The 24,834-nt window shown below is 40.4% G+C and overlaps 1 protein-coding gene across 3 annotated transcripts in view; it reads right to left on the reverse strand.

Moving 5' to 3' along the window:
- Positions 1–24,834, reverse strand: part of pcnx1 (pecanex 1) — a 207,777-nt gene that overhangs the window by 118,007 nt on the left and 64,936 nt on the right. For all 3 annotated transcript variants that reach the window (XM_033026821.1, XM_033026820.1, XM_033026819.1), the window contains exons 3-6: positions 23,128–23,233; positions 14,075–14,114; positions 11,977–12,066; positions 6,829–8,559 (exon numbers count right to left, since the gene is read on the reverse strand). In XM_033026821.1, coding sequence (XP_032882712.1) covers positions 6,829–8,559; positions 11,977–12,066; positions 14,075–14,114; positions 23,128–23,233 — 1,967 coding nt within the window. The remainder of the gene's footprint in view (positions 1–6,828; positions 8,560–11,976; positions 12,067–14,074; positions 14,115–23,127; positions 23,234–24,834) is intronic.

The raw sequence follows: 24,834 nt of genomic DNA on the forward strand, positions 1-24,834 counted from the left end.
CTATTGCTAGAAATTGTAATTTATTTACCTATCTGTTACGGACACAGCATATAATACAATAATATTAAAGTTCTGATCTTGAGAATATCACATTTTTTAATTTTCAAGGCAATCTGGGTGTTTATTACTATTTCCGTCACAAAGGTCAATTTTGTAATTAGCCACAATTATATAATTAACTAATTAAATGCTTTAATTTCAGGCCATCCAAATAAGATGTTTTATATTTGTTTCAGAATGCTTCAATCTATAATAACTGAAAATTTCATTCAGTTCTCTTAATTTTTAAGAAAGTTATGGGCTTTTGACTGTCCTCGATCACAGCTTTTGCGTTGTCAATAGAAAAGAAACAAGAAACAAGTTAATTTCCGAGTATGAAAGTGAATTAGGTGTCAAATTAAAATGATTTATCTGATGGGATATATTGCAGACTTGATTTTTTAAATCTCAAAATGTTGTAACATTGCTAACAAGTGTTCAGTGAAAGCTACCTAGGTAATGCCTGATTTCACCGATGTAAAGAAGGCCACATTGAGAAGGCCGAATGCAGTAGATGAGATTTGAGGAGGTGCATGCGAATCTCTGTCTCACCCGCAAGGGCTGCTGTCACTGGATAGATGAGAGGGGTTAAAGGGACTCTGCAGCTGTTGCAGGGGAAAATACGCGAGGAGAGAAGGTGTGAAGGGACGAATTAATCAAGGTGTTGGGGAGGAAGCAGTCACTGTGGAAAGCAGAAAGAGGTGGGGATAAGAAGATATGACTGGTGGTGCGATAACATTGGAGGTGGTGGAAATGTCAGAGAATGATGCGATAGGATGTGGAAGCTGGTGGGGTGAAAGGCAAAGACCAGAGAACACTATCCTTTCTATTTCTGAAGGGAGAGGGAGCCAGAACAGAACGACAGTACAAAGGAGACATGGGTGAAGGATCTATCTACATCAATGTGATAACCTCAAGTCGAAAGCCCATAGTTCTGCTCTTGCTCCCACTCCACTCAGATATAACAAGGATGTTCCTCTTGCACTTACCTTTCATCTACTTGTCTCCTCATCTAACAAATCATTATTCAACATTTTAGCCACCTATAAAGTGATTCCATCATTAATCACATCCACCTATCTCGCCTCTTTCTGCTTTCCACAGAAACCACTCCTTCCACAATTCCTTGGTTTGCTACACCCTTGTCAACTACTGTCCCCTGCAACCACACGAGATGTAACACATGTCCCTTCACCTCTTTCCTCACCTCGATGAATGGACCCCAGCAATTCTTCCAGGTGAAGCTGAGGTTCATGTGCTCCTCTTCTAACTTTATCTACTGCATTTGGTGCTTCTCATGAGGTCTCCTTTACTTCAGTTAGAGCACTTCTGCTCTGTCCACCAAGGCCTGCTGAAACTTTCAGTTGTTAACCATGTTTTCTACATGTAAACCAGCACCTTCAGCTCCTTGCATCTCCATGTTACCATCCCATTTCCATACTTGACCAACTTCTCGTTATCGTTAATACCCTATAATTCAGCCAGTATTCTTGTAAATCCCTTTTGCACTTCCTTCAAAGCATCCACGTCTTTGTTGTAATGGGATGTCCAGAGCTGCACACAATAGGGAGGTTGCATGGCAGTCGAGGTCATGACCCGTGACCCATACTGTTACCACGCAATGCCTTCTGGAATACATTCAGTGAACGTCAGGTAAGCATTTACTATGGCTGCCAGAACAGCGGGCCCTTCTTCTGTCCCAACATCCGGACTCCACGCTGACTGGTTCCACACTCGGGGTGCCGGACAGTGACTCTGGGTGGGCGGAGGGACCAGACTGTCCCCAACTCTGCTGCAGCTGACGGGGACATTGCCGGGTTTTCGTCCCCGTGTGTCCGCTGCACCGGCCTCGCTCCAACCGGCCCCTTGCGCGGGAGCTGCCGCCCCATAGCCCATGACAGTGCAGCCGCACAGGGGGAGGGTAGCCGGAGGGCGGCCGGACAGCGCTGACCCTTTGGCGAGAGTGGGGGCTGTCCCGAGGGATGTGCTCCTTCGGCCGCTTACACCTTGGAGCTCGGTTTCAGAATAAAGATACTAGAGCATTTGGTTCAGAGTGCTCAGTCACCCTCCACAATTATTTACAGCTCAAAAATGGACAATTTTGGCGGTTTTTAACAGGTAAGAAAGTACGCGTTTCGTGTGTTAACAGGGTATGCCGGAAGCTGCCATGTCCTCCAGAAGGATTGAGCTGCTCCGTGCGTCATGCCCTTTGTGCTGATGACCTTACGTGCAACCCCCCTATATTCCAAATGTGCCCCAATCAAACTTTTATAAAGTTGCGATAACTTTATTGAATTGTGGAAAAGTTCAAGAGGCTATGTAACTATTCCAACTCCTAATTCAAGTTTGTATATGAAGTCTGAATAAATTGAAAAACAGTTTGACTTTAAACCCGATTACAATAATAAAGCCTCTTTTAATAAAGTATTCAATTATGTATCTTTTAAACTTCCATGCCCTTCTCCTAATGCAATGTTGAAGCTACATTTTTTTAATATTAATGTTGAAGCATTGCTCATTTCTGGGAAAGTATAATGCTTCATGATCACAGGATATTCCTCAAAGGAAATGACTTGCATTAAGGGAGCTGACTTGCCGATTTCAGTTGATTACGCAATGTGCAAATTGTTACAGAAACTTAACAGGAAATCTATGTCTAGCTTGGTTAAAAGGCAGCAAATTTCATATTTTCTAATGTGATTCTATCCTACGGACTTTCAAAAGGATTTAGTTGACATTACAATAGGAACGTTTTCTTTTGGAACTCTTTACTCATCGATTGGCAGGAAGATAAGTTATTTAATATTCTGCCAGCTAACAAAGACATTTCAGGCTGTCTAACAGAATTCCTTTCTTTGTGCCAATATGAACTGGAGCTTTTATTAATTAAAAACTCACAAACCTTGCCTATAATGCCACTTATTGGTGTATTCAAAAAAATGGAAGATAGGCAGGCATTTATCAAGCATTTTTTATGAACTGGAGTGATTATAATGCACTTCACAGCCAACAAAATGCTTTTGCAATGTAGTTATGGTTCTAACAGATGAAGCAAGCTCCGAAACACTATGTCTCTCAAACAGCAATGATATAAATGACCAGATGAACTGTTCATCGTATTTAAGAGAGTTCAGGGGTCAGAATAACAAATTGGGGTTATTCACTCACAAATCATTTCTGACATTTTAATAGATAACAGTTACACAGAACCTTCATTTAGCTGCGATTGCTCTGTTTCCCTTGCCTTCCTCATCCAATTTATTAAATAAAAATAAGTGCAATTCAAAATAAATCTTGAAAACTAACTGAATACATGTCTGCTTATAGGCTGAGAGAAAGCATAGTTTACTGATTTGCTGGTACACATTGGAGGAAGTACTGTGGCCATTCATCAATACAAAAGGCAGGGGAACAATTAACTACTCCCAATAATTAATTTTAGTTTTAATACGTTGGCAATCATGCAACTTCCCTGTACACCTACCAAGGTTAGAGACAAGGTTTTACAGATAATAGCTGTTCAAGTACCATTTGGCATTTCAACTCCAGAATGCACTTAAAAACACATTTTCATACACTCATTATCAGTGCGTTTCTATAAAGCTAACAAATCACCAAAGCAGGAAAATAATCACATAGTGCCATCTTAAATAACTCTGCACATAATACATCACCCAAAAATATTGACTGTACATTTGAAATAATCAAATTGCTGTATTAAATGTGTATTATTAGAATATAATTTTATCTTTCACTTCCCTTTTATTATAGAACTAGACCAAGTGCAGACCCGTTGGGTTTGCTCCCCCAACGCAGCCGTTCCCTAATCGTAGCCCCCACAGGAGACTTAGTCCTCCAACTCAAGCCGTTCAGAATCTCTTCCATACCCCGCAACACTGCTCTCTCTCCCCATCCCCCCACTCGCAACAAGGGCAGAGTCCCCCTAGTCCTCACCTTTCACCCCACCAGCCGTCACATACAAAAAGTAATCCTCCGTCGGTTTCGCCACCTCCAACGTGACCCCACCACTCGCCACATCTTCCCATCTCCCCCCATATCTGCCTTCCGCAAAGACCGCTCCCTCCATAACTCCCTTGTCAATTCTTCCCTTCCCTCTCGTACCACCCCCTCCCCGGGCACTTTCCCTTGCAACCGCAAGAGATGCAACACTTGTCCCTTTACCTCCCCCCTCGACTCCGTTCAAGAACCCAAGCAGTCGTTCCAGGTGCGACAGAGGTTTACCTGCATCTCCTCCAACCTCATCTATTGCATCCGCTGCTCTAGATGTCAGCAGATCTATATCGGTGAGACCAAGCGGAGGTTGGGCGATCGTTTCGCCGAACACCTCCGCTCGGTCCGCAATAACCAAGCTGACCTCCCGGTGGCTCAGCACTTCAACTCCCCCTCCCACTCCGTCTCCGACCTCTCTGTCCTGGGTCTCCTCCATGGCCACAGCGAGCAGCACCGGAAATTGGAGGAACAGCACCTCATATTCCGCTTGGGGAGTCTGCATCCTGGGGGCATGAACATCGAATTCTCCCAATTTTGTTAGTCCTTGCTATCTCCTCCTCTTCCTCAGTCCCCCTGCTGTCTCCTCCCATCCCCCAGCCTTCGGGCTACTCCTCCTTTTTCCTTTCTTGTCCCCGCCCCCCCCACCCCTGATCAGTCTGAAGAAGGGTTTCGGCCCGAAACGTTGCCTATTTCCTTCGCTCCATAGATGCTGCTGCACCCGCTGAGTTTCTCCAGCTTTTTTGTGTACCTATGTTAAGGTAAGTTTGGTTCCAAGAGGAGACTTGCCACTCCCGTCTCCACACATCTACGTTTACCTAGCCGGTTGTGGAGCTAAACAACCTGCTCCCTCTGCTTCTAGAGATGTCCAGTGAGGCATGGCAAGGTCTCAGCCACTGCATCACCCAGCCAGCCAATGGCACAAGCCACAAAATGGATATAAAGCCTCATCTCATGCTCAGTCTGGGTAAGTTTTTAAATGTCTCTTGATCAGAGACAGAGACAATTAGATACAAAATTGCTTGTAATAATGAGAACCTCATTTCACTAAACACATGATAATAAACAAATTGAAGATTACCACCTTACATTTCTAATCTAATTCATGGGATCAGAAGATGAGGCCTGTACCTAAAGAGAGGCCAGGCTGATCAGTATTGGGAAAGTGAATATCCCACCACAATGCCAAGTATTTCCCAGCACAATTGAGCTCAACCACTTAACCTAAAGTCAAATCCAGCAACAGAGCAGAATAAAAGAAGCACCGACATCGAGCACTCAGCATGCTTCAGTCATTTTGTACCCATGAATTCTTCCCAAATCTCAAAAGTTAAGGTGCGAGTCTCTCTTAAATCAGTCAACCACAAGCAGTCGACCTAACTTAAAATGAAATTATAATACACAAATACACTACTATTCAAGATATGTTGCCAAAAAGTATCAAGATAACTATTCGTGCTCAATAGAAGCTATTTCAGTCTCTAGCTTTTGAAAAGATGCTGAGCAGTGAAGTGAGAGAAATCTTTGAAATCATGAAAGATTCTGACAAGAATATACACAAAGTGCTACAATTATCAAGATGAAATAAAACTAAAAACCATTAATATAAGTAAAATATCAAAACTAAAATAAGAATTTTGGAAAATAATTCTTCATCCTGAAAATGATGGGACCGGACATGTAATTCAGGATATGGCAGAGTCATACAGTGTAGATGCAACTAAAGGGTCTTTAGATTAGCAGATGGGGAGAGAATGCAATAAATGGTTCAGTTCTTTCCGACACAAATGGTTATACCAACTGAGTTAAATGGAAAAGAATGGGAGGACCTGGTAGAGTGCATAACACCAACAAGGAGTTGCCTGAATGGTGTGTAAAATTTCATGTACACAAATAAGTCACATCCATCCATCCATCCCTCCATCCATCTATCCATCTTACTAAAACTCTCACCTTGTTTCGTTTGTTTGCTTGGTCTCGAAACTCCACAAAAATGGTACACAATAGCGCTACAATTTTAGGCTCACCTTACTCACCATTGTCCTGTGGTGTGCAGTAGTAAGTTTTGTTCAGATTTATGTTATATTTTACAAGTTATTGACATTTAAAACAAATTACCTTAAAACAGCGCCCCCACTTGCCAGCCGCGCTTGCGCAGTTGGCGGAGGCCCGTCAGCCCCACGTGTGCGCAGTGGGCCTGGTATCCACGCCTGCGCAGTTACGGCCTTTGCAGATTTTCAGATCACCATTTTTTTTCCCTTTCCCCTTTACTTGCCTGGCCTCACAACGGGGACCCAACAGGTAAGTTTCGTTCCATTTTACAGATGCCTCCACGGGTCCTCTCTTCACTTTAGTAACTTAATTTATGCCATCAACGGCACAACCTTGAACGCAGCAGTTGCGCCTGCGCAGTGGGGGCCCGTCAGGCCGCGCATACGCAGTTTGGTGTAATATTACATTGGGGGAACGGGACCCAACGGGTCCGCGCTTGGCCTAGTATTATTATAAATTTAGAAATCAATTAATAAAGTCTGGACAAGAAGGACTCCGATCTCTAAAAAAACGTGATCATTTCAATTCTAAATACATAGATCATTTCAATTCTAAATACATTCTCTCTCTCGTTTTCACCCTACAAACAGATAACAATGGCCTAATTCCTTTATCATTGTTCCTTTTTTGCATATCTTTAATTCATTGTTCTTCATCCAAAATTTGTGTATCACTAGTATTAGGTAGTCTATCTTACAATTAATCAAGTCTAATTGTTTAACAACCCACCTGTACTGGCGACTCCTTGTTCTTCTGCTTCTTGAAAGGTTACTTGATTGGGTAAACTGTTCCGTGAGCGAGTTACAGATTCTAGTTGTGATGCTCGGCCTATAAGAGACAATTCATCCAACACCTCTCCCTCCTTGGCATCCAAATCTGACTTAGATGTAGTTAAAGATCTCACTTTATCTGGTGTCCCTAGTCTACTCAGATCACTTAAGCAGGCTGCTGTCCCACTGTCTAAGCTGAGTACTCGTGCATGAGTTTTGGCACTGGCTGCACTGAGAGTCCTGCGAGTTGACCTTCTACGACTATTAGCACTACTTTCTGAACCAGAATGGATCTTTAACATAGCTTCAAAGTCAGTGCCTCTTTCTCGAGACAAGTATTTTGCTTTTGAGACATGGTATCGTCCTTCGGGAGAGTGACATGAATGGGATGTGGTGCTGGATGAACTGTCTGAACTGAAGCGATGTGCTGAATGCATGCTGGAGGTTCTGCTCAAGTCGCTCTGGTCACTTGAATCTTCATCTGGACAAAAGCTGTTGCTGCCAGTTTTAATGCCAGCTACACCACGAAATGACACATACTCTCTATGCCGGCTCGTGTCAAAACTGCTTGCTCGTTTTTTCCCTGACTTTCTTCGGTTCGATTTGTGTGAAGAAGCAGCTCTGTGGATAAAATTAGATTTGGGTCTTACGTCCCCGTCTTTTTGCCTCGCTGTTTCATCCTTCACTGTTTGTTTATCCATTGACAGAGAAGATTTTTCCGCAACCTCTTCCACTCTCTGTTCCACGGGTGTTTCTGGAACTAATTCACCATGCTGCTTCAAGATGTCAACGCTCAATTCGTTTGCATGAGGGTTTCTGTTAGCATCACCAGAACCACTGAGTCTTCCTCCAGTCGGCACCTGATCGGACATCTGCTCAGGATCTTGACTGGAACTTCCATCTTTTGTTGCAGCATGTAATTTTTTCCTTTTACCATTAGGCCTTTCACTACTTTCCACAATACTCTCACCTTCTGGTTCACTGCTATATCCGCTGCGAGCATCGCTTTTCTCGTAATATTTTTTTTCCAAGCTGTTCTCATCTGCTGAGGTTTCTGCTTGCTCTGAAAGAATGCTCTCCACGTGGGTTGAACTTGTTTGCTCACTCTTGTAACTGCTTACAGTGCTGTTGGTGTCTCGATCCGTGCCACTACAGTAACTCTCTGTTGACCCACTACTCCTGGTACTGAGACTCTGGAGACTATCAACACTATTATCTGTTTTTAAAGGCTTACTGAGTCCTGCTTTGAATGATGGTTGGGAAGTACCACCCTTCAGTAAGTTATCTAGCTGGAAAACACCAGCATAACAAGAGTTTTCAGTCAATGACTCCTTGGACCCTGAAAGAGGTTTTGAACTTTCTAATTCACAAACGGTGTCTAATCCTCTCCTTTGCTGAAAGAGAGTAAAATCACTGAGAGATGTGTCTGGAAAAGCAATCGCTGAACTTGAAGTTCTTGGCACTCCTCTCGGCCTGTGATCTTTCCTGTATGATTGGGAATGCAAAGGTACAAGGGAGGCTGCTTCTGTGTCACAAGCAGTCGACAATGAATGCTCTGTGTGATGGTAGGTCACTTTGTCATTGGAATCCCTTAGAAAGTCTTGAGCTGCCGAAGATGTTAAAGCCTGGTTAGACATCAAGGAATCATTCGACACCACCACTTGAAAAAGCTTTGCATCGTGTACCAGATCTATAGGAAAAAATGACAAACATTAACACTCACATACTGAGCAGCATGCACACAAATTGTGAGAAGTAGATTCTATAGCTTTCAAATCATAAAGAACCAAATTGTAACTCTCACATCACCTATGACCGTCATAAATTGATCTTTAGACTGGATGAGAAAATTATTTTTAAAAATACTTCAGACCTGCATGTAATTTGGTGAGTTACGTAAACGTACTTCCATAAACAATTCACAATAGGAGGTCCCGTTTCCTGAATGACCTGTATGATTGCAACGAAAAGATGGCGAGGGCTTCTCATCAGCTTCACAGATATAAAAGCAACACCCGGGCTTGCTGCTCTTCCGGTTTCGGCCACTTTCAGTACAACACTGGGAAGGAGAGCAAGAACAAGGGAGGCAGTGGACAACACCTCCCGACCTAGTCGCCGACATCTACCACAAGGTGTACCAGCGAGCCCTTCTTCACCAGCCTCTGCATTGGTTGACGCAGCTGTTGACGTGACTCAAGTTGTAGCCCAGCCGACAGTGCTTTTTACAGAACTCCGCCACCAACAGGTCGTGCCAGGTCACCGTGGGGCTCCCTCCGTGCTGTCCAGCTGCCACTCCTTCCTGTCGGCCAATGTTTTGCCGACTCTGCACCGGGTTACAATGTTCTCAATTTCCGTTCTCTCTCAAAGAGGATTGAGAACGTCGTCATTTTGATAATCGGCCCACTACAGTGGTGTCTTCTGTGAACTTGTAAATTGAGTTGGATTGGAATTTAGTTGCCCAGTCATGAGTGTAGAAGGAGTATAGTAGGGGACTGATAACGCATCCTTGTGCGGCATCAGTGTTGAGGATTATCGTAGAGGAAGTTTTGTCACCTATCCTCACTGATTATTGTCTGTTGGTCAGGATTTTGAGAAACCAGTTGCGGTGGGGAGTGCTGACTCCAAGTTTAGTGGGATGCCATTGGAACTGGTGGCATAGTTTTGCTGTTCACAAGCTAGCAATGCCTTGTAAGGGGATCAAATGTAATAGAGCCATGTTTGATGATGATACAAAGTTAAAAAGCATGTGGGCTGCATGCAGGACACAGAATGGTTTTAGGGGATACAGGCAGATTCAGTGAATGAACAAATACACTACACAGAACAACAGGGGATGTGCTCTTGCTGGCTCTCCACTTTCCAATGGACCATTCGGACAACATACATCAGGGTGTTGCTCAAAATGACATCTATGCAATCAACACCATCATCCTCTTTAAACTTATCAAACTTAGGGAACTGGGTTTCTGTTCATCTCTGTGCAATTGGATCCTCAACTTCCTCATAGGCAAACCACAATCGATACGAATTGGCAACACAAACTGCCATCCTTCTCAATGCCCATCAACAGAGGTGCAGAGAGGCTGTACGCTTCATCCTCTGCTCTACTCTCTCTATATACCTGACAATAGCCAGGCACATCTCCAAAGCCATCTTTACATTTGCTGACGTTACCACAATAATGGGTAACAATGTCTCAGCATACAGGAGTAAGATTCATAATCTGATTGAACAAAACCAGAATAACAACCGTGCTCTCAATGTTGGCAAGAGACCAAAAAACGACACCTATCCATGCTCTCCAGAGATGCTGCCTGATCCGCTGATTTATTCCAGCATTATCCTTTTTTTGTAAACCAACATCTGCAGTTCCTTGTATCTCTAAGAATTTGATTGGTGATTTCAGGAAGTGAAAGGCGAGGATCCATGAATTTGTCTTTATCGACAGGACGGCAGTTGGAAGAGTCAATAGCTTCAAGTTCCTGGGCATGCATATTACTGATGATATGTCCTGGGCCCAAGCATGCTGATGCAGTCACAAAGAAAGCTCAGCAACACCTCAACTTCCTTAGAAGATTGAGAACATGCTGTGTGTCACCAAATACTCTATCAAACTCTACGAGAATATGGTAGAAAGCATATTGATTAGTTGCATTATGGCCTGATTCGTAGTCTGACCTAGGAATGAAGGAGGCTGCGAAAAGTGGCAGACATTGCCTGGTCTATCACAAGCATTGACCTCTCTACTAGCGAAGGGATCTACAAAAGGTGCTGTTTCAAAAATGTAGTCAATGTCAAAGACCCACACTACCCCGTTTATTCTCTTATCTCCCAACCACCATCAGAAAGGCGGCACAGGGGCCAATGCACCGTGACTTCCAGGTTCAAGAAAAGTTTATTTTCCATCAATAATCAGGCTCTTGAACTTTGCACAACACAAACCACAACCTAGCTATTACAATCTGGTTACCAGGAATTACTGATTATTAATTTATAACCATCATGGTTAACGCAAATACAATGGGCCAAAGGTGCAGCGACATTCCATGTTTTATAATGTAAAAATAGATCACAAGATCATAAGAAACAATAAAATGGAAGAGTACTTGTTAAAATGATGAGAGCTTGACCAGTGTTGGGATTCGGAGACATCTGCACAAATCACTTAAAGTTAATATACAGCAGGTTTAGCAAAGCAATTAGGAAGACAAATGTAATTGCTGATTGCCACAGGATTTGAGTACAAATGTAGTGGCTTATTGCTCTATTATATATTACATACGTGAGATTACATCTGAAGTGTTATGTACAGGTCCGGTCTCCCTATCGAATGAGGGAATAAGTTGCGACAGTGGGAAAGCATTGAAGGTTCACCAGATTGATCGCTAGGATGGAGCAATTTGTCCTTGAAGGAAAACCTATAACCACTGAGTTAAGAATGTGGTGACTAACGTTGAAACATGCAAATTTCTTGCAGGATATGACAGGGTAGATGCAGAATGTCCAGCCCATCAGGATTTCACCATTCACTGCAGAGAATAGAAAAATGTTCTTCATTCTGTATCTGAAAAAAACTAGTGAATATTTGCAATTCTTTGCCCAACAGGGCTTTGGACACTTGGTAACTGAGAATATTCAAGACAGAGATCAAAAGTGTTCTGAATACTATGAGAATCAATGATGATGGGTTCAGTGCAGGAATGTGGTGCACAGATCTTACTGACTGGCGGGGTATCCATTTGAATGGACTCCATGCGCTCCTCATGCTATATTTTATATTTATATATTATGTCCAACTGAAGTTACTTTATCTTTCTTCTCCCGTCCTCGAAAGCACAGCTCTTCAGAGGTGTTGAGGAAAAGAGCTTATACAAAAATTAAGTACATAGTATCTCTGTAGCATTGTTCTGGAATTGAATGCATCACCTAACTTTATTGCTCCTTCATAATCAAGAAACTATAACCAAGTGACACCAATTCATTCCAAGCATATTCATTGTAAAATTATAGCTTATAAAAGTAGGTCATGATTCAAAATTCCCCAGATAATTGAGTCGACCATGACACTGCACTGTTTTTCAGTCAAATTCTGATAGGCCATGCTCACCTTGTTCATCATTTGTATCTTTATACAAACTGCAGCTCTGGCCCAAGCTCAAACTAATGTCATCAGAGGTTTTCCCCGTCTCTTCATCTCCTGCAGTGGATATAAAAAGAAAAATAATCAATTCATGGTTGAATGCATATACGTCATTTTAAATACATAGGAATCCAAATGTAGAAAATTACATTACATTCTGGTTACTACTCAGCGAGTTGATGAACAGATATACAACTATTTTTATGGCTAACTCGCAATGCTGGCTCCAAGTGCAGATAGCAAAGATATTTCAAGATGTAGGCATTACTCCTTCACAATGCAGTGAATGAGAAAATATCAATCCAGGAAGAAAAATGAATAAATATGGATCACCTATTTTGCAAGCAGACATTAGGGAAAAAGATACATCTACAAACTTTAAATTTATCATCTCCAAGCCAGTTTTTTTTCCAGTTGCTTCTATTTTGTAATTTGAGATTACAACCCATTCAAAGAAGCAATAGCAATAAATTAAACACAAAAAGCTGGAGTAACTCAGCAGGACAGGCAGCATCTCTGGAGAGAACGAATGGGTGACAATTTGGGACGAGGCCCTTCTCGACATGAAAAATCACCCATTCCTTCTCTCCGGAGATGTGTCTGTCCTGCTGAGTTACTCCAGCTTTTTGTGCCTTTCTTCGGTTTAAACCAGCATCTCCAGTTCCTTCCTTTGCGATAAATTGAACCATCTACAAAATACCTTGGGCCATTCAACACCATCTTTGAAATCTGCAACCTCTGTCATGAAGGAGTACGGGCAATTGAGGCATAGGAACACTACATCCTTCATATTTATCTCTGTTGCAAACCATTCTGACTTGAAACTATACAACTAATCTTTCATTGTTATGAGGTCTGAATCATGGAACTGCAGAGCATTTTGTACATGGCACATGCTGCAACTAGTGTGTCCTGATATTCGAGGGAATGGCTGTTCAGAGTAGTTGATGGGGTGCCAAACAAACAGGCTGTTTTGCTCTTATTTATGTCAGGCTTCTCGGATGGTATGTATATGGTGGCCAATCTCAAGCTTATTGTTATCACCAAGAAACAGCATTCAGATAACTAGGAGACCATAGGGTAAGCCTTCGGTGATTTTGAAATGTGGAAAGTCATTGCTACAATGGCTTAGATATAATCAGCGAGGCAAGTGAGCCTAGATGAAAATCCACCCACCAAGCCAACCAATGGATGAGATGGCATGTTTGTCTAATCCACTGGCTGGAGTGCTTGTTGGTTAATGTCATACAGGACATCATTTGTGACTTCAATAAGTACAATTTATAAGTCAATTTTCAAACAAAGTGTGGTCATTTTGCTTTACATATTCAGGAGTACAATGACCTTCTACTGGACAAGACCCAAGGATTTACGTACTACTTCAAAACCCAATCACATCCATAAATTGAAACACAGGATTTAAATTTTCTTTGGCAGTGCTCTAGTTGATTTGCAACTTAATTTTACGGTTTTATAACATTCATATTTTCTATGACAAATTGATAAACCAGAGAGTTACAAAAAGAATGCACAATCCTAAAATAAGATTTATGAAGAGAACAGATATTTGTTGAAAGCGGGAAAACTTTGTCTTTACTACCAAGAATACAATTGAAGTTCAAATGTCCACACAGGGATCCATCAAACCCATTACACACACGCACATTCTACTTGTTGCTATATATACAGAATTCAGAGCACCAAATTAGTACAAGATTTAAGTGCTGTTGAAAGCTTTGTCTCCCGCAGTTATTATATGCTTACAGCATTTGCATAAACTAGAGGTCATCATAAAATGTACTGAAACATTTGACATGCACTTTCAGTTTTTACAAGCAGTTAAAAAGAGGTTCAAGTGCACTTTCAGTTTTTACAAGCAGTTAAAAAGAGGTTCAAGTAACTCCTAAATCTTGAATGAAAGATCCAAAATGCTGAGTTTGATCATGTTCAATCATATAGCAGCATTAAATCAATGGAACAATCTAGATAGGAATCTAATTCTGGGATATTTAGTGCCTCTAGGTAGACAGATGAACTGCAACTAATTTAGTTGAAAATCTCTTACCTTTAATACATGCTGCTGCTCCATGGTGAGGCGACGCAACCTGATAATAAAGGATTTCAAATAGTTTAAAAAAACAAAAGCTTCATAATTCAGGATTTTTACATGACAAATAAATCTTAGCTCTTAGAGAAAGGAAAACAGGCAATGTACATATTATTGTAAAGGGAGGACACCCAGACAAACAAAGAAGTAAGAATCTGAGTGTCAACGGCTCCAAACATTACACAGGGAATCAATATTTTATGAGCTTCATTTAACATACTGACAACCGATCTAAAGCAGACTACTTGAAAGTAAACAGATTTAGATACTCAAAGCAGCTGAAGAACGGAATGAGAATTGAGAAAAAAAAAATCCACAGAGACTTTTTGCCCAGTAGGGGAATCAAGAAATCAAGTCAGAAGACATAGGTTTATGGTGGTGGTGGGGGGGGAGGGGGAGGAATATTTACTACCAAGAGTTACCAAGTGGTAAATATTTATTTACACAAAGGGTGGAGGGTATATGGAACAAGCTGTCAGAGGAGGTAGTTGAGGCAGAAACTCTCATACATTTAAGAGACATTTGGAAAGGTCCGTGTATAGGATAGGTTTAGAGGGATATGGGCCAAGAACGGGCATGTTGGTCGGCAGGGGAAGGTTGGGTCGAAGGGCAGATTTCCACATAGTATGACTCTAAAAAAATTACATGGAAATCTTTGGAGCTGGGAGTTTCAATAAAGATAAAAATGTTGACAATTCATGATAAATAAGCTAGAATGTTTTGGCAATTCACATTATTGCAAATAACTAGACAAAGATATATCTCAGTTTCTATGACAATTCTTCGAAATCATATACGTTTTACTTGATTCAATGATTAATACAAAACATAACCAACAGAAGTGCACTATACATAAACCTGAACTGGTACTGCCTTCTAAGAAAATCATGACTGATCTTTTGTCTCAACTCCACTTTCCTATCCATTTACCAAAACCCTCGATTCCCTTTTAGTCCAAAAGCACTCAGTCTTCAACTTTCTGGGACAGAGAATATCAAGTAACCACAACCTCCAGAATCAAGAAATGCCTTCTCATCGGAGACATCCAAGATTTTAAATCACCAACCCACTACATGATCATGGAAACCAGCCACATAACATCTATACTGCTAAGTTTCCTAGATTTTGTATGTTCCAAAAAAGAATACTTCATTTCGGAAAATAATACAGACAAATTAAATGGATGCAAGTCGGATCGATATTCATTACCCAGGCTCGAAAGGCTTATTGCTGACCTCAGTTTCTTGCAGAAACTGGCAGCAGTAGAAGCTGACCTAGGTTCAAAAGGTTTATTGTGGATTACGATATGCTTTTGAACAGTACCACTTTCCATCATCTTGACATTATCAAGAGACATTATCAATCAGACTCATTATGTCCTTAAGAATGTGACCCTCATCTGTCAAGGACTCATGAACAGAAATCAACCATAACTTCCACAGTAACCTTCAGGATTAGTGTAAAAGAAAGATAAGGCCCACAATCACTTAACCAAGTCACGCTATCGACTTGTCCTGACCAATGTAACCATCACATATTGATGATGTCTACTCACAGAAAAACAATGTAAGACAGGTTAGGAATTAGGTTACAGAGAAAAGACACAAAATTAGTTCTTCTGCCTCTATCCTCAATAGACAACTTGTTAATCTGTAACTCAGTGGCATGTTTTTCTGTATTGTAAAAATTATGCTCGTGTTATTGCAAGTCCTTTGTAAATTATAACCTCAGTCAAAATTACTCCTTAAAAATAAACATGCTTCATTTAAAATATAACTGTTTAAACTGCTTTGTTAGAGCAGATGTGGTCCCGCCGCTCAAAAAAGTGATTACCCGTTCAGCAGAGACTCGGGTGGTGAAATAAATTAGTCTTTGAAATACAGTTTAAAACATTGCAATCCCTCTATACTGAGGGTACTTGTACATACAATAAATAGGGCATAACATCTTGACGGAAACTTCCAAAGGGGTACAATTAATACCATCACATGATAAAGATATAAGTTATCAGATACAGAATGGCATTATATTTTATTCTTATTTAAAATAAATGGCTTTAAAGAAAGCTGATGAAGGAAATAATTTCAAATGAAGTAATTCTGTTGAAAGAAAATATTAGAATAATTCAGTATATTAATCTCTATCCAGAATTTTGGAGATGGCAATACGTTCTTATCCGATCCAACTTTTCATATCCTATTTACATCTCACAATCCCTTCCCCCTTTTAGTAGGCGTCAACTCCATACCACATCCCAACCTCAACTTAACCATACTCGTTGATATTTTTGATACACAATAAATGATAATTTCCTCCCGAACTAACGAGGCACCAAGGTCAGAGTAACCTGTTATTACATCTGATGTGCAATATGGGCGCTGCTGTGAAAGATCAGCTTATTACAAAAGTGGGTGGGTTTTGCAGATAGTTGCGAAATATTGCAGCAGGATCTTGATCGATTGGCCAGGTGGGCGGAGGAATGACTGATGGAATTTAATGCAGAGAAATGTGAGTTGCTGCATTTTGGGAAAGCTAACATGGGCAGGACCCTACAGTGAATGGTAGGGCTTTGGGGAGTGTTGTCGAGCAAAGGCATCTAAGCGTGCAGGTGCATGGTTCCTGGAAGGTGGAGTTGCAGTTAGATCGGGTGGTCAAACATGCTTTCGGCACATTGGCCATCATCAGTCAGAGTATTGAGTATAGAAGTTGGGAGGTCATGTTGCAGTTGCATAAGACGTTGGTGAGGCTGCATTGAGAGTATTGTGTTCAGTTCCGGGCATCGTGTTATCGGAAAGATGTTGTCAAGCTGGAAAGGTGTACAGAGAAAATTTATGAGGATGTTGCCAGGACTACAGGGTCTGAGGGAGAGGTTTAGGCTGGGATTCTATTCTTTGAGGCACAGGAGGATGAGGGGTGATCTTATAGAGGTGTATAAAATCATGAGAGGAATAGATCGGGTAGATGCACAGTCTTTTGCCCAGAGTAGGTGACATAGGTTTAAGGCGAAGGGGAAAAGATTTAATAGGAATCTGAGGGGTAACTTTTTCACACAAAGGGTGGTGGATGTATGGAACAAGCTGCTGGAGAAGGTAGTTGAGGCAGGGACTATCCCAACATTTAACAAACAGTTCGACAGGTACATTGACAGGACAGGTTTGAAGAGATATGGAACAAATGCGGGTAGGTGGGACTAGTGTGGCTGGGACGTTGGGCCGAAAGGCCTGTTTCCACACTGTATCACTCGATGACTCAATAACTTACAAACTCCCTGCTGCCAACATGGCACTGGAATCCATTAATAAAGGTTTAAGGCCATCATTCTATCACTGCACAGCTGTCCTAAACAACATTGTAAGTCCCAAAGAACACCAATACACTGCCCTCTCTCAGATTAAGAGCATTGAGTCAACAGTGAGTGTGGTCTGCAGACGTCACTCTGCAAAACCAGGCCATCAAAATGTCTTAATTATTCAAAATCAAGCCAGCATAGCTGGCATCCCAGAGCAGTGAAAACTTAGAAGCCTTCCAAAAGCTGTTCCATCTCAGTTGACTGAGAACTTCAAAACATTTTTGTTCGTCTTGAATATTAAAAGTTGCAGAACAAGGGTTAGGCATAGTTAAGCAGCAAGCCAATTAAAATCTAATTAAATTGCTAACCAGGCAATTAACAGCCACAGAAAGGTTAACAAGACCTTCTACAGCTGAAAAACTACATTAAATGAAGGGTTGTGTATAAGCTGCAAACTGATTCATTTCTGAGCCATTCAATTTTAAGAAATCGAGTGGAGCTTTAGGGTAACTTTAAAAAAATCTGTTTATTTAGCCCTTAAGGAAGGATTTTATTAATACTTTGACTGGCTTGGCAAGAGAGTACCTTGAGGATCCCAGTGGTATTTTTAGTGACAAATTTTTAAAATGTTGAAGATTAAAATGGTGCATAGTTTTCTGAAGGATGCATAGTCAAAACTATTCTACACCTTGGGAAGCTTAACTTTAAGATATAGTTAGAAGAGAGGCATTGTCCGTCTCCCCCCGCCATTTCTTTTGTTTTGCTTTCAAATTTATCTTCTTGTTGCAATTGAAGAACCCAAGCTCAACTCCATCGCTAAGATGTTTATAGTTCAGTCATAATATCCATTTTCGAGGTGCTACATTCACAAGCGGCCTTGCACATTTATTTTACACTTTTTCTTTACATAAATTGTGCTGCAATCACAATTTGAATGTGACAATCATACTTCATGAAATTAGGAATTCAGCTGGGCTATTAAGGGCCTGTCCCACTGCACGAGGTAATTCAAGAGTTCTCCCGAGTTTCCCCTGATTCAAACTCAGAGAATTACGGTAATAGCCGTTCGTAGGTACTCGGGGCTCTCGTGGACATTTTTTACAGTGCTGAAAAAACTTCACGAGTTACCGCGTTTCCCGAGTACCTGCCGTTAGCATTACGAGCCGCTACGAGACATCCACAAGCTCCGACGTAGCCGCTATGTACATTCTACGTACTTACCACGAGTTTGATTTTTTTTAAACTCGGGAGAGCTCTTGAATTACCTCGTACAGTGGGACAGGCCCTTTTGGCAACCAATAATTTTAAAATAGTTATGTTTAAACATCCACACGAAACAGATTTGTATCAATGTCGAAAATCTCCTTCTGTGCTTGGGGCCTGCATTTATGGCGACATCAACCTACAAATTTTGTTGACAAAGTTTTCAAGATTACATAAACAATGTCAATTTATCTTTAGTCAAGTAACACATTACTCAATGTCACAAAAAAAAATTACCCGCCACATTTGTGCTGCCCTAGTACAATTATTATTTATCTTTCTCTTCGATCGTTTTCATTTTGAATGTTGTAAGCTATTGTACTCTCAGCTAATGAGGAAAATATGCAATTTCAAAGGTTATGGCATAGTTAATTGCTGCCATAACACATTATCCTCCAAACACTGGTATGTTTCAAGATTCTGTCACGTTCACTTCTGATGCCATGTTTATTCCTTCAAGTTATATGCTAATATAGCTGCCAACATTGCTAACCCCACTCGAGGAGCCTCGGGAGAGTTGCATTGATTGCAACATTTGCTGCATGTGTACTGAGGAAGAAAAATAACTTGGAAAATGTCACAGTATAACTTAAGAGTGATTTAGCAGGTCACGGCATGTGGACATACCAAAACACAAACTGTTCCCATAAAATGTGATAATATCTACATCCAAAAGTCACTTGGAGGAATGAAATATTTATTCCTTCTTGTTTGCCCAATAAGTTTTAACCTGCCTGCGAAAGTAGATTCTTCAAAAGAGTTGCAAACATTTTTATTTACCAAAATGGTGATTTTTTTTACTTACCAAAATTTACATTCCAGTTCCAATTTCCTAGCAAACCCTGAAGGGCAGTGCCCATTTTATGATGTTTAATATCTGTTTACTCACTCACATTCTTGTAAAGATTGCTTTTCCTTGCAACTCAATGCTGTGATGTTGGCCATTAACCCCAAAACTCATCTCAGCACTGAATTTATGATTTAAACTCCCTCCTATGTAGTGTCAAAATTATATAAAGCACTCTTGATTTAGTATTACATCACTGGATGTATGCAATTGGCATAGCAAAATGATTTGTCTGGGTGATTAACTATATAACAAGATAAAAAGAAAGGTCAATTAACTAAAACATGAACTCGGTTTCTCTCTGAACAAATGTTGCCTGACCTACAGTAAATTTCTAGCACTATTATTTCAGAGCGGCAACCAGGAGTCGAGTCCCATCTTTCTTTCTTTGTTTCATTTCCTCTTTGCCTTGCACCATCGTCACTTTGTTGATTTTCACACTCTATCTTTAACTCCATAATAATCTAAGTATCATTGGTACACTGTTGAAAAAATGCCTATATATTTTATTGGCAACAAGAGCAACCAAGAACAAAGACTCAAAATACCTATCATTGTGGAGGAGGGGTAATGCTTGCATTACTGGCTCTTTTCAACAGCTTAATACCCCAAAAAAGTGCAATAAATGTTGAACTTAAAGGAATCTCACGACTCTCATGACACAGCTACCACAGGCATCAACAATACTAAAGGAAATGGAATGCTTTAAAAAAAAAAAAGACTTTGTACTGCTAACCCAACCTAGATCACAACAGGCATGTCGATGTTCCACTTGAACAACAGGGAAGCAGGGAACAAACTCAAGTTTCTCTGCAACAGAAGATTCCATGACCCGAAGCTTCCTTGTAAATACCCTGTTTAGGTCTCTCACATACCATTGTCATTTAACTAAAATTGGCCAATTATAAGAATTAGGGTAGCCCTAGTCCAGAAAACTTCAAGAACACAAAACGGATATCAGCTAAAGCAATATATCACACCACTGGCTCTTATGAACCCCTGCTGAATACTGTTCTATCTCGGGGTCAAATGGTTGACACATGAAAATGTGCATCCACTGAAGCCTCGTGAACAACGTTTCTTCAGACTACTCCAACTGAATGTCTACTGTTTTTGCCCCTCTTTGCTTATCCTCACAATTCCAATAATCTCCATTAAATGGAAATAAAAATCATGCGCAATGCCCATCAAAACTACTTTAAAATATTTTAGCAAACTCAAGAGACAATGTTTAAAATCTCCTGTCTTTCTTGGGAACTGCAGATAACAACTTTGCTGCAGCCACAAACTGTACCTAGATGGAAAGAACTGTGAGACGCCAATTCAGGGAGAAAACACAATGTCACTGACCCTCATGACAGTAGAGGCGCCTGGCTTGAAACTTGCCCTGGAGATAGTGAAGTATCCTCAGTAAAACCTACAAAAGGTCATAGACAGTGAGGGCACCCACTTCACACAGGGACGATGCCAAGTGATCTGTACTGATCAATAGCACCAATCAATGGAACACTTGACTTCCAATTTACTCAATGAACAACTCAATTCTCCACATGACATCTCAGAAGGCCATTGATTGAATTGACAGATTATATGTCCAATCATGTGATTTTTTATTTCGTACCAAAGAAGAATGTATTGTTGCATACCGCTACGATGCCACTCATTACAAGATTGATAAAGACTAAATAATTCTCCTGTCAATTAAGCATGACGAATGCAATCTTATAACCGCTGGATTTGATTTCATTCCAAGTGATTTCTATGTAACTTTACTCAATGTATTTTCCTAAACAAATAACTTAGCTTTTATTGGGACAACTTACAGTGGTTTGAATCATAAATCTCTAGCTTAGCTTCTAAACAGACTATATTTTCTGATAAATTGACTGTGTTTGCTGTACAACAAAGTGTAGACTGTATATTACTGACAGTACAATGTATGTACCATCTCCAACTCTGGCTGTCGCTGTATTGTCATAAAATGGTCCGACATTGTGATTCAGAAGCCATACAAGACTAATATTTCAACGATACGTCTAACGATGTCAGACGGAATCTTTTAACATAAAATCATTCTGAAGTAGCTATATCTGTAGGATCTATTTTCACGTGACAACATGAATGCTGTTTTTTTTCCAAAAAATGTAAAATCTGCTATATGTGGCAGCAGACAGTAGATAGGACGGTTCAGGAAAATGTTGTAACTTTGTTGGCGCCAAAACATGGCGACATTCCTTGGTGAGGTCTGCCTACGTGAGGTCTGCTACATGATTTTACCGTGTTGTATGCAAAACCAAGCATTTCATTGAACCGAAATACATGTGACAATAAATTAGCATTGAATAGCACTGCATTTCGTTGTCTCTGTGCTGTACACTGACAATGACAATTAAAGTTGAATCTGAATCCCAAAAAAGTGTAACTACCAATGGTCATTCGTTCATACCCTAACAACCAGAGGAGAAATAAATCCACCAATCTCAATTCATGGACAAAGTATTATTTGAAAACAAAAGAGTATAACTCTATTCCTAATTCCACAAATTCTTTGCATCACTATTTCTTAGTAAAACATTTTTATAAATATGTTATAAGTATGGTATGTTTTTCAGTATGATATAATTTACTTAAACAAAAAAGTTCTTAAATGTTTCTTTCTCTACTATAAATTTCCCCAATCTACCTAAGATTTGCCATCTCTCAAAGTTCAAATATCAAATCACAATTGCCAGCAATTATATTGAGTGCAACTAAGATTTATCATACGCAGACCATAGACCCATTAACATATTAATGCAAGTAATAATCAATCATTTAGTGGTTGAACATAGGTCTATTTTTAAATTAGGGCTTAGCCACCAGAAATGTTTAAATTAGGGCTTAGCCACCAGAAATCAACAAATTGATTCAGGGATTACCAAAGGGCCAGGATGGCTGGGTGTACATGTTTTGGTAATTAGCTAGCTTGAAGGAAATACAAGAATGAGGACTGGCAAATCCAAAAAGTTAAAATAAAATCAAGGAAGAGGTTTTTTTGTTTTTTTTAAACACTTCTGAACCAGAAGCCATTGTAGGTTGTCAAACTTAAGGGTGATTTGCAACTGAGATTTATTTCAAGTTAAATTTCCCAGTTTAACATAAATTTAAGCTGAATTCCTGAAACAGAAGAAGGGTCTCGACCCGAAATGTCACCTATCCATGCTCTCCAGAAATGCTGCCTGACCCAATGAGTTACTCTAGCCCTTTAACGTAAGCCCAAATTTATGTGTGGATTTAGAGAAATTGTAATTCGGTGCATAATGGAAAGAACCAATCTGATCAGGGTCACAACACCACTCCTGTTACTTAAAATTATATAATTATTATATTGTGCAAAAGCAATTTTGAAAGGTGTTAGGAAAATAGAAGGAAGAAAGACGTTAAGGGTTATTGGCTCTGCCTTTTTAGTTTTTATTGGTTCATAATTTTTAATTTTCCAAGACTAATAAGATCTATTTTTAAAGAAGTTGTTGAAAGTTTACAATCAACCTGTGAAGTTTGGAAGCTAAATTTTTTTTAAATGACACTTGTGAATGACAGGCATTGCCTGCAGAATCAGTGAATTTACAGTACCTGGTGGGTGCTTTCCAGACCAGCATATGAATTTCGTGAACTGCAACCCACTGGAGGGGTAGCTTCCCGCACAAACTCAGTCATTTCAATTCCACCTCCTGGGTCCCTGTAAACAAAGCATAGCATAAGAATTTTGAAGAAAACATATTAGAAAAATGTACAAATCTGCTCTTTCAAATTCGGTCATTATTTACAACTGATCCAGCAGACTTCAACATTTACTGTGGACTAAAATTCACTTCTTTAGTGTCATGGCTTATAATATCACTAAAATGGATTCCACCATCACAATGTTGCTTGTGGAATTTGTTGTTTGCGCATTGCCAGTCTTATTTCCTATACCACAACATTGACTGAACTTCATAAGCACTTAATTAGCTACTAAGTAGACGACTTGAGGTCACAAAGAGGAGCTTTAAGGGCCTCTCCCATTTAGGCGATTTTTTCGGCGATTGCCGACGACTGTCACAGTCGTAGCAGGCCGCCGAAAAATCGGTGACTGGACCCCCTCTACGACAATGTCAACGACAAGCTACGACAACCTACCACCTACTCTACGGCAAGCTACTGACAACTGCCGACCCATTAGGACGCTCACCTACGACCACACCTACGACAATCTATGATCACACAGGCAGCAACCTATGACAAACAAAGTCAACCTGCGACAAGCTATGACAAGCAACTACCCTGTCAGCGACAACTGAAGACAATTCAGTCGCTGGTACCTGTCGCCAGTTGACGCAGGTAGTCACCAATGGAATTCACCGAAGTCAGCACCTGGCGACAACCAACGTCACCTGGCGACAACCTGCGTCATCCTGGGGGCAACCTACGACAGCACCTATGACAGAAGACAAGCTACGTCAAACCCGCAGTCGCCGAAAAGTTTTGAATATCGTTACGACTCTTTAGGCGACTTGAGGAGATGACTCACGACCATACAGGCGTCAACCCCGCGACCATGTGGCGACAGCCTAGTCGCCAAAAAAAATCACTTAAGTGGGACAGGGGACAAAAAAAAAACAATTCTTCATTTTGTTCCTTTCATTGCCACAAAAAAGGCAGATTTGAACTGCTTCCAACTTCACCCTATCAAGGGTCATTTGGTATTGGCATATCCACAAACTACTTTTCCTTATTAAATACTAGTACTTATGAGGTGCCAAGAAGTTGACCATTATTTTTTCCAGAGTTCCTTCTGATCAGTTTATCCAACCATTGCCACAATATTTAAAAGATCCTGACAGATCCTTACGAGAAAAGTATATTCCTGAAAGTAGCTTTTCGACCTTCTGAATCTGTGACAGTTTATATTTAAAAAAAACAATTGGCCACACTCTACCACGATGCTTCTGCATTTCATTTAAATAAATTTAACCAATTTCCTATAAAAAGTTACCATGATGTCCGTTTCCACTGGTGTATCAGCTTATAAATTGAATCCATTTTATTTTCTTCTGGTCTCTTAATTCTTTTACAAATCTCTTAAACCTATACAGGCGTAATGGTTGTTCAGATAATAGAAATTTCACCCTTAAGAATTTAAAAATAGAATGCAAAGGGAAAAGAGGTACGTGTTACAGAAAATCCAAGCCCAGATGGTTCTCTTGGAATTCAATCGCTCCATAAAGCAGGAGTCATTGACACCTTTTATCCACTGTCCAGCTTGTCGAGGCTATTCTTGCAATGTTCTATTCTTACCTT

The sequence above is a fragment of the Amblyraja radiata genome, chromosome 9, assembly GCF_010909765.2.
Source record: "Amblyraja radiata isolate CabotCenter1 chromosome 9, sAmbRad1.1.pri, whole genome shotgun sequence".
Lineage (NCBI taxonomy): Eukaryota > Metazoa > Chordata > Chondrichthyes > Rajiformes > Rajidae > Amblyraja > Amblyraja radiata.